Here is a 10,337-nt window from a genome sequence, read left to right as displayed (position 1 = left end):
AAGCACCCCAGAAGAGGGGGGCGAGCCTGGTTTAAATGTTCACAACACTTCCTCAAACAAGAGGGCCATACCGTGTTGTCGACATTTGAAGACGCTGGGCAGGGTGGGGGATGCCCTGCTGCGATCAGGTTGCAAGCGGCGTTTGTTTTGTCAGGTGTAAACTGAGAGCCAGCCACAGCCCTGCAGGGTGGCCTGCTCTGCCCCAAGGATCAAGCCCTTTCCTCCGTGGGAAGAACAAACAAGGCAGCCCACGGAGGTTGCAGAGTTATCATTGCTCCCAGCAGCAGCGGTGGCGGCAGCTGAACTGTTTCGCTGGCGAGAACAAAGACCGTGTTGTCCCAGCCAGCATGCGCCACGCGTGAGCTGCAAAGTGGGCTCGCCTCTCACAGGGTGTCATGCAAGACAAAGGTTGTTCTTCGCTTGTTTTAGTACCGGGGCTTGGCAGCCACCATGGTGGAGCTGGGCACAAATGAAGCCCTACTTGTTCCACTGCAAATTGGTCTGCACCAGCAGCAGCAATCCAAGGCTGCAGGTGGGGAAAGGGTCATTCTCAGCCCTGCCGGGAGTGGCTGCCGGAACCGAACCTGGGACCTGGAACCCGGAACTGAACCTGCAGGCCACACAGTTGCTTGTCCATCCAGCTATGCAGAACAGTCTCAATGCAAGCCATTTGCACAGCCAATATCATCGCCTTGCGTAATGTCCCCCACCTCAGGTGCCCCTTCAGTCAAGAAAAAAGGCACCTAAGGGGGGAAACATGATTGAGATGTACAAAATTACACATGGGGTGGATAGAGGGATGTTCTTTTCCCTCTCACATAACACCAGAACCAGGGGACATCCACTCAAATCGAGTGTCAGCAGAGTCAGAACGGACAAAAGAAAATATTTCTTTACCCAGCATGTTATTAGTCTGTGGAACTCCATGCCACAGGATGTGGTGATGGCATCTGGCCTTTTGTGTTGGCAACCTTCAGTCTTGAAAGACTATGGTATCGCGCTCTGAAAGGTGGTTCTGACACAGCGTCTAGTGTGGCTGAAAAGGCCAGTCCGGGAGTGACAATCCCTTCCACACCGGGAGCAAGTGCAGTCTGTCCCTGGTCTGTCTCCTTGGCTGTGGGCCTTCCTTCTTTGCCTCTTTGCCTCTGACTGTTGGCCAAGTGTCTCTTCAAACTGGGAAAGGCCATGCTGCACAGCCTGCCTCCAAGCGGGCCGCTCAGAGGCCAGGATTTCCCACCTGTTGAGGTCCACTCCTAAGGCCTTCAGATCCCTCTTGCAGATGTCCTTGTATCGCAGCTGTGGTCTACCTGTAGGGCGCTTTCCTTGCACGAGTTCTCCATAGAGGAGATCCTTTGGGATCCAGCCATCATCCATTCTCACGACATGACCGAGCCAACGCAGGCGTCTCTGTTTCAGTAGTGCATACATGCTAGGGATTCCAGCACGTTCCAGGACTGTGTTGTTTGAAACTTTGCTCTGCCAGGTGATGCCGAGAATACGTCGGAGGCAGCGCATGTGGAAAGCGTTCAGTTTCCTCTCCTGTTGTGAGCGAAGAGTCCATGACTCGCTGCAGTATAGAAGTGTACTCAGGACGCAAGCTCTGTAGACCTGGATCTTGGTATGTTCCGTCAGCTTCTTGTTGGACCAGATTCTCTTTGTGAGTCTGGAAAACGTGGTAGCTGCTTTACCTATGTGCCTGTTTAGCTCGGTATCGAGAGAAAGAGTGTCGGAGATCGTTGAGCCAAGGTACACAAAGTCATGGACAACCTCCAGTTCATGCGCAGAGATTGTAATGCAGGGAGGTGAGTCCACATCCTGAACCATCACCTGTGTTTTCTTCAGGCTGATCGTCAGTCCAAAATCTTGGCAGGCCTTGCTAAAACGATCCATGAGCTGCTGGAGATTTTTGGCAGAGTGGGTAGTGATAGCTGCATCGTCGGCAAAGAGGAAGTCACGCAGACATTTCAGCTGGACTTTGGACTTTGCTCTCAGTCTGGAGAGGTTGAAGAGCTTTCCGTCTGATCTGGTCCGGAGATAGATGCCTTCTGTTGCAGTTCCAAAGGCCTGCTTCAGCAGGACAGCGAAGAAAATCCCAAACAAGGTTGGCGCAAGAACACAGCCCTGCTTCACTCCGCTTCAGATGTCAAAGGGGTCTGATGTGGAGCCATCGAAGACAACAGTGCCCTTCATGTCCTTGTGGAAAGTTCTGATGATGCTGAGGAGCCTGGGTGGACATCAGATCTTGGGGAGAATCTTGAAGAGGCCGTCTCTGCTGACCAGGTCGAAAGCCTGGCCTAGGCATCTGGCCTAGATGCCTTTAAAAGGGGACTGGGCAGATTTCTGGAGGAAAACTCCATCACAAGTTACAAGCCTTGATGGCATGTGCAGCCTCTTGGTTTTAAAAGTGGGCTATCTCAGAATGACAGGTACCAGGGAGTGGCAACAGGATGCAGGTAGTTTGTTGCCTTAAGTGCTTCCTGAGGCATCTGGTGGGCCACTGTGAGATACAGGAAGGTGGACAAGATGTGCCTTTGGCCTGATCCAGCAGGGCTCTTCTTATGTTCATATGTAAACTTTCTCTCCTCTGGCTCTACTCTGTGCTGTGTCCTTTTACTCGGCAAGAAGCCTGATAACCACTGACTTAGGTGTTTTGCTTGAAGATATTCTAGGATTGACATTTAATATGTTGTCTCTTGTCTCCAGTTCACAGTAGATCAGAGCAGTGATATAGCATGTGTGCTGATGGGCTGTAGGTTCCCTGGTCTCTGCCTGCACACATGCTGGATACAAGGTGCACCCACCAACTCAGAGCCATGTGGGATGCAATGTGCGGGGTTTGTGCAGGGCTGCATCAGGGCTGTGCAGGGCTGGATCAGGGCTGGTACCTCCTGGTACCTGAGGCAGTGGGCCTAATGTGTTCCCCCAATGCTGTTGACATGCCTGCTTCTCTCCTCCCACTCTCTGGATTGGATGATGAAGAGGTCAGCAAGTGAAGATGAGTGCCCCTTGACAATCTATTCCCTAAGTGACCACCTCAATTGGCCCTGAAAGAGCTGGCCCTGTTGATTGAAAATCTAAGAGTGCAATCCTAACCCACTTTCCAGCACTGACGTAAGGGCAATGCAACTCCTAGGTAAGGGAACAAACATTCCCTTACCTTGAGGAGGCCTCCGTGACTGCCCTCCAACTGCAGGATGCAGCACACGTCCCATGGGCACAGCTATGCCAGTGCTGGAAAGTGGATTAGGATTTGGGCCTAAGTGTCTTTCTTTTTTAGGAAGCAGCTGAGTGGTATGGCAGGATGGATTTTTTTGTCAGGGCTGGAAGGAGAGAGCTCACCACTTCCCCCAATACCATGGGCCTGATCAAAATTGTTTCCACCCCCCAAAGTCATAAGAACATAAGAACAGCCCCACTGGATCAGGCCATAGGCCCATCTAGTCCAGCTTCCTGTATCTCACAGCGGCCCACCAAATGCCCCAAGGAGCACACCAGATAACAAGAGACCTGCATCCTGGTGACCTTCCTTGCATCTGGCATTCTGACATAACCCATTTCTAAAATCAGGAGGTTGCGCATACATATCATGGCTTGTACCCCCGAATGGATTTTTCCTCCAGAAACTTGTCCAATCCCCTTTTAAAGGCATCCAGGCCAGTCGCCATCACCACATCCTGTGGCAAAGAGTTCCACAGACCAACCACATGCTGAGTAAAGAAATATTTTCTCTTGTCTGTTCTAACTCTCCCAACACTCAGTTTTAGTGGATGTCCCCTGGTTCTGGTGTTATGTGAGAGTGTAAAGAGCATCTCCATATCCACTCTGTCCATCCCCTGCATAATTTTGTATGTCTCAATCATGTCCCCCTTCAGGCGCCTCTTTTCTAGGCTGAAGAGGTCCAAACGCCGTAGCCTTTCCTCATAAGGAAGGTGCCCCAGCCCCGTAATCATCTTAGTCACTCTCTTTTGCACCTTTTCCATTTCCACTATGTCACAGAAAAGAAAACTTAGGGTCCCAAGCTGTAACTGTGGCTCCACCAGTGGTGAGGAATGAGAAGTCTGCACATGCTCTATAAATTGTTTTTGTTTTCAAAAGACAAAAACTATAAATTATTTTCGCTTTCCACTGCAGTGCTAGATCATGCCATTCAACCCAGGTTCTTAGGTGGGCTTGTTTTCCCCCCGAGCCCACCTTCCTTCTTTTCTAGAGCAATTTCAGTGGTCGGGAGGTTGTTTTGCCTTATAATTTGCATGCAGTCAGGTCCATTTCTAAAGAAGAACAAAGGAATCTGGGGTAGCTCTGCAGCCAAAATTATACGTCCTTGCATAAAAGTTGTCTCTTCCATTTGATCACTAAATTGTCTTGACTATCAACACTAGGCAAACAATTGTCCTTTTTATCCCCCAGTGGAAAAACCACTGGTGTCGTCCCCCACCGTGTATGAAAAGAAAATCTTTTGTCTCCCGCACAGGCCTTTGGCTGCTGTGGTTTACAGGGAGAAACCTTGCACCTGCACTGTGTTTGAACGGCTTCAAAAGAGGGGCAAGCAAGCATACGGTTCGGGACAGTAGCGCCCTTGGGGTGGGGTCACAGAGCACCCTACCCTAAACACAACCCAGAGAGAAGTACAATATGAGCACCAAAGGGCACTGACAGTCTTGACAATACTGCTAAACTATGTAATGTTTCCTTTTGGGCCTGGAAGAATGGAGTGTGTTTTCAAGATCTGCTGTGTTTTCATTGGGCAGGAGGTCTGGTCTAGAGGGTAGAGCTTCCATTTGCCTGAAGATTAACATCCACAAGGTCGGCAGTTCGAGGCCACCGGCACCGTGCGACCTTGAAGCAGCTGGCAAGCTGCAGCTGAGCTGTTCCATCTGCTCGGAGCGTGGGAGGATGGAGGCCAGAATGTTAAACCAGATCGGAGTGTAACATCTTGAATGTGGTGGTTCTTGAAAGAGAGAACCTTCTTTCAATTTGTAAAAATCCCTGCGTGGATTTAATAAGCCTGCCTGTGTAAACCGCCTTGAATAAAGTCTTGAATAAAGACCAAGAAAGGCGGTATATAAATACTGTATATTATTATTATTATTATCTGCTGATGAAAGGCCAGATATCAGAGGCTTAGTGAGGGCAGCTGGCCAGGCAGAGGAACATGACTGCAGATTGGACCAGCGCCTGCAACACAGTGATGGAAGGGGTCAATCACATAATGCATGGTGTGGAGAAAGCTGCTAGGCAGTTTTTCTCTCTGTCTCCTCATTTTAGGGATCATCCAATGAAACTGGTGATAAACACAGATCCAGAGCAGGCCACAGAAAATATTTCTGCACATAGGATTGATTTGTCGAGTCTGCTGTCTCAAGATGTGGTGAAGATCTCTGACTAGGTGGCTCTTAGGGTCACTACAGGAAAAAAAAAGGCTGCTGGACAGACTCTTGGCCACTTCAAACAGCTATTTAGTTATGTTCTCCAAAAAAAAAAAAAAAAGCACTTAAAATGCTAAATACATAGATTGGCTTTAAAAAAACAAACAAACCAGAAATTAGCCTCAAATCTGTGATCTGCGGCTCAAGTATTTAACTGTTCATATTTTAAATTTTAAAAGAGGCACAAAGTGTTCTGGAATTTGCAAGTGGCGCTATGGCCCACAATGGATTCCTCCCACCTCCCCCTTTCCTGTTGAGAGTTTGGAGAATCACATTCCAGTCATAAGTCAACAGTCAGTCAGGGCAAGGAGTGCTCACCTGTTCCTTTTTATGCTTTGAGAGCAGCTGGTGGATGGAGCCAGCCAGACAGGCATACCTTTGGTTGCCCCCATAAAACATGCCCCATCATGCCTGGTCGCTAGCAAAACTCCCAGCCAGCTTCAAGCAGTTTCTTGCTGGATAAGATGCAGGAACAGCCACCCATCCCCGGCAGCGCTACATGAAGCGGAAATAAATGGCTGTTGTGCAAGGTTTGTGGGCTTCTTAGATTCCACTAGGTACTGCCCTCCACTAGAAACTGGCGTTTTTCGAAATAAAAGTTGAAATTCCAAGCATCCTGATTTGTGAGTCCGCTAATGAACTCTAATGTTCATTAATGAACTCTAATGTCCGCTAATGATCTCTAATGAATGCTAATGTTGTGAGAATGGATGATGGCCGGATCCCAAAGGATCTCCTCTATGGAGAACTCATGCAAGGAAAGCGCCCTACAGGTAGACCACAGCTGCGATACAAGGACATCTGCAAGAGGGATCTGAAGGCCTTAGGAGTGGACCTCAACAGGTGGGAAACCCTGGCCTCTGAGCGGCCCGCTTGGAGGCAGGCTGTGCAGCATGGCCTTTCCCAGTTTGAAGAGAAACTTGGCCAACAGACTGAGGCAAAGAAGGAAGGCCCATAGCCAGGGAGACAGACCAGGGACAGACTGCACTTGCTCCCGGTGTGGAAGGGATTGTCACTCCCGAATCGGCCTTTTTAGCCACACTAGACGCTGTTCCAGAACCACCATTCAGAGCACAATACCAGAGTCTTTCGAGACTGAAGGTTGCCAACAACAACATAATGAACTCTGTGCATGAACAGAAACCCAGATTACTAACAGCCCTGATTAAACATCTATTTAGGTATCGTTGCGGTTGGCTGACAGCACCACTCCGGAGCCGGAAATCTTTTTGTGGTCACAGCCGTTCCTCCACTTGGTATTTTCACATTTTCTCAAGAAACACACCTGACTGCTCTGGGAACCTGAGCGCTGAAACCCACCCATACAAAGCACCAGTGATTATTGCACTGTTTAATGTGTAACCCAAACTGTGCCAGGCACTGCCTAGTATGGAAATCCTGCCCTTTGGTAAACATCAGAGCAATTTTTAAAAAAACAAACTTCTTTCTCTGCAAATTGCCTGGTCCAATTTCATTTTGGACAAGAAAACAGACACCTCTTTTTAATATTCATGCAAAGAGCTTCCAAATCATTATGAGTAGAGGGGTTTATTTCTGGTGAGTACGGTAGGAATACAGTCTTACTGAATACAATGTGCTTACTTCTGAGTAAAATAAATAATACCATTTTCAAACATTCTAATTATGAGTTCAGCAGAGAAGCCATCTCAGAATTCCTTTCCTGGCTCTGTTCAGCTTCCGCTCCCCTCCCCAAAGGTGGCTTCAGATTTCTGGGGAGCTGGGGCAGAAGTCATGCAGGGACCCCCAATGGTGCACTCACCCCATGCTTCAGAAAGTACATACATGAGTAGCGTTACTCTTGTACACACACAAGAACTTGAGAAGAGCCCCGCTGGATATTATAATGCCATTGTTCAAATCGATGGTAAGGCCACACCTGGAGTATTGTGTCCAGTTCTGGTCGCCGCATCTCAAAAAAGACATAGTGGAAATGGAAAAGGTGCAAAAGAGAGCGACTAAGATGATTACGGGGCTGGGGCACCTTCCTTATGAGGAAAGGCTACGGCGTTTGGGCCTCTTCAGCCTAGAAAAGAGGTGCCTGAAGGGGGACATGATTGAGACATACAAAATTATGCATGGGAAGGATAAACTGGATAGAGAGATGCTCTTTACAGTCTCACATAACACCAGAACCAGGGGACATCCACTAAAATTGAGTGTTGGGAGAGTTAGGACAGACAAAAGAAAATATTTCTTTACTCAGCGTGTGATTGGTCTGTGGAACTCCTTGCCCCAGGATGTGGTGATGGCGACTGGCCTGGATGACTTTAAAAGGGGATTGGACAAGTTTCTGGAGGAAAAATCCATTACGGGGTACAAGCCATGATGTGTATGTGCAACCTCCTGATTTTAGAAATGGGCTATGTCAGAATGCCAGATGTAAGGGAGGGCACCAGGATGAGGTTTCTTGTTATCTGGTGTGCTCCCTGGGGCATTTGGTGGGCCACTGTGAGATACAGGAAGCTGGACTAGATGGGCCTATGGCCTGATCCAGCGGGGCTGTTCTTATGTTCTTATGGATCAAGCCAAAGGCCCATCTAGTACAGCTTCTTGCATCTCACAATGGCCTCAGGAAGCACACTAAACAACAAGAGACCTGCATCCTGTTGCCAATCCCTTGCACATGGCATTCTGAGGTAGCCTAGTTCAAAAACCATGATGTTGCACAAACCCATCACAGCTTGTAACCTGTGATGAAGTTTTTCTCCAGAAATCTGTCCAATTCCCTTTTAAAGGCATCTAAGCCAGACACATCACCACATCCTATAGCAAGTAGTTCCACAGATTAATTGCACAAGCTTAGGTGTTTTCAGTGACTGGATAGGGTTCGTTGAGTTGGGGACATTTGGGACTGGCAATATTTTCAGGGGTCATGTTGAAGGAGACAAGAGTAAATGACAACCTTTCTGGAGCACACAACAACTTTTAATCTCTAACGGATGCATCACGTGGTCTGTGGAATTTGGAAAAATAAAATGAATTAATCTTAAGAGTTGAGTGCTTTGGGGTTCTTCCAAGATTTTTGGCCCTGATGAGAAGATGGGAAGAAGAATCACATTTTTCCCTTAGGATTATTGGCAGTCGCAGCCTTGTTTAACAAAAACTTCCTCAGTGCCACCAAGAGGTTGGGAGAGTGCCAGTCTTCCTCGAGAGAGTGTTTGGCACCATTGGGGCTGGGACTATCCCATCTACTCTGTTCCCAATATCTCCCCTCTTTCAAAAAGGTCTCTTGTGGATTTTACACTGGGTGGAAGGCCAAAAACCCCAAGGAGGCAAGATCCCAATGATTGTTCCCAAATCCATTCTCACCCCATTCAAAAGCAGAGGTTTTGCTGGGAGGTTTGCTGGGGATACTTGTGAGTCTCTGTTTACCATTTTGCAAGTTCCTCAGAGCGATTCTGTGCAAAGGAGGCCATCGTCACCTGATAAGCTGTAATGGATTATCTGTTGGCAACCTTCAGTCTAGGAAGACTCTGGTATCGCGCTCTGGATGGTGGTTCTGGAACAGCGTCTAGTGTGGCTGAAAAGGCCAATCCGGGAGTGACAATCCCTTCCACACTGGGAGCAAACGTAGTCTGTCCCTGGTCTGTCTCCCTGGCTGTGGGCCTTCCTTCTTTGCCTCTTTGCCTCAGACTGTTGGCCAAGTGTTTCTTCAAACTGGGAAAGGCCATGCTGCACAGCCTGCCTCCAAGTGGGCCGCTCAGAGGCCAGGGTTTCCCACCTGTCGACGTCCACTCCTAAGGCCTTCAGATCCCTCTTGCAGATGTCCTTGTATCGCAGCTGTGGTCTACCTGTAGGGCGCTTTCCTTGCACGAGTTCTCCACAGAGGAGATCCTTTGGGATCCGGCCATCATCCATTCTCACGACATGACCGAGCCAATGCAGGCATCTCTGTTTCAGTAGTGCATACATGCTAGGGATTCCAGCACGTTCCAGGACTGTGTTGTTTGGAACTTTGTCCTGCCAGGTGATGCCGAGGATGCGTCGGAGGCAGTGCATGTGGAAAGCATTCAGTTTCCTCTCCTGTTGTGAGAGAAGAGTAATGGATTAACAGATCAATTAAATCAAGATATATTTGCATAGGAACCAAAACAATCATTTTGCAGGGGGAAAAGGCTTATTAGAAGAGCACACATCTTATCAGATCTTATTAGAAGATGTGTGCTTGCATGTCATGAGAGAGGATTGAGAAGACAGCCTTTCCTTCTCAATGCCTTTTCACGAGCGGAAGCGCCTGTGTTAAAAATAATGATGGCCAACCCCATCCTAAGCCAGCTCCCACTGGTAGGAAAGGCATGCACGCTGCTGCAAATGTGCCATAAACCACACTGTGATCATGCAGAGGCCAGTGCCACTGGAGGGGAGGCTGCACCAACAGGCTTGGGCATGCACTGGAACAGTGCTCGCTGACTCAGACATGTCCAAAGCCAAGAGAAGCTAAGGGGAGGGCAGAATGGGGGAGGGGTGTTTCAGGATAGGGGAAAGAGGGTAGATGGGGCGGTTCAGTTCTGGAAGGGTACGGGGATGGTGGAGGCCTCTTTCGCCACATCCTACCCCTCTCCCAGGCCTGAAAGCCCACAACTGAACTGCTTGGTTCTGCGCCGGCAATTGAGCCATAGAGGCTGCTGGGGCTCGACATAAGATAAGGGAACAAATGTTCTCTTACTTCAAGGAGATGCCCAGCTGCCTCTCTGCCCATGAGGGATACAGTGGTGGCCATTTTTGCGCCACTGTAGCGTGCCACAGGCAGCCTGGTTAGGACTGGGCTGTTAATGTTTTACATCTGGTGCCCAGTTAAGGGCACCTTTGTTAATTGATTGATTGCTTTGTACTTGATTAATATTGATGTGTGCGGCCGCTTTGAAGAGGCAGGCCCCTGAAGTCTGCGGT

The 10,337-nt window shown here is 48.8% G+C and overlaps 1 protein-coding gene across 1 annotated transcript in view; it reads left to right on the top strand.

The window, feature by feature from the left end:
• Nucleotides 1-450: 450 nt before the first annotated feature.
• POU2AF1 (POU class 2 homeobox associating factor 1) overlaps nucleotides 451-10,337 on the top strand; it is a 42,276-nt gene continuing 32,389 nt past the window's right edge. Inside the window, exon 1 of the mRNA XM_066639715.1 lies at nucleotides 451-532. Coding sequence (XP_066495812.1) covers nucleotides 451-532 — 82 coding nt within the window. The remainder of the gene's footprint in view (nucleotides 533-10,337) is intronic.

This window comes from Tiliqua scincoides, chromosome 11 (assembly GCF_035046505.1).
Source record: "Tiliqua scincoides isolate rTilSci1 chromosome 11, rTilSci1.hap2, whole genome shotgun sequence".
Lineage (NCBI taxonomy): Eukaryota > Metazoa > Chordata > Lepidosauria > Squamata > Scincidae > Tiliqua > Tiliqua scincoides.
The sequence above is the reverse complement of the archived record's forward strand: the minus strand, read 5'-3'. Positions and strand labels throughout refer to the sequence as shown.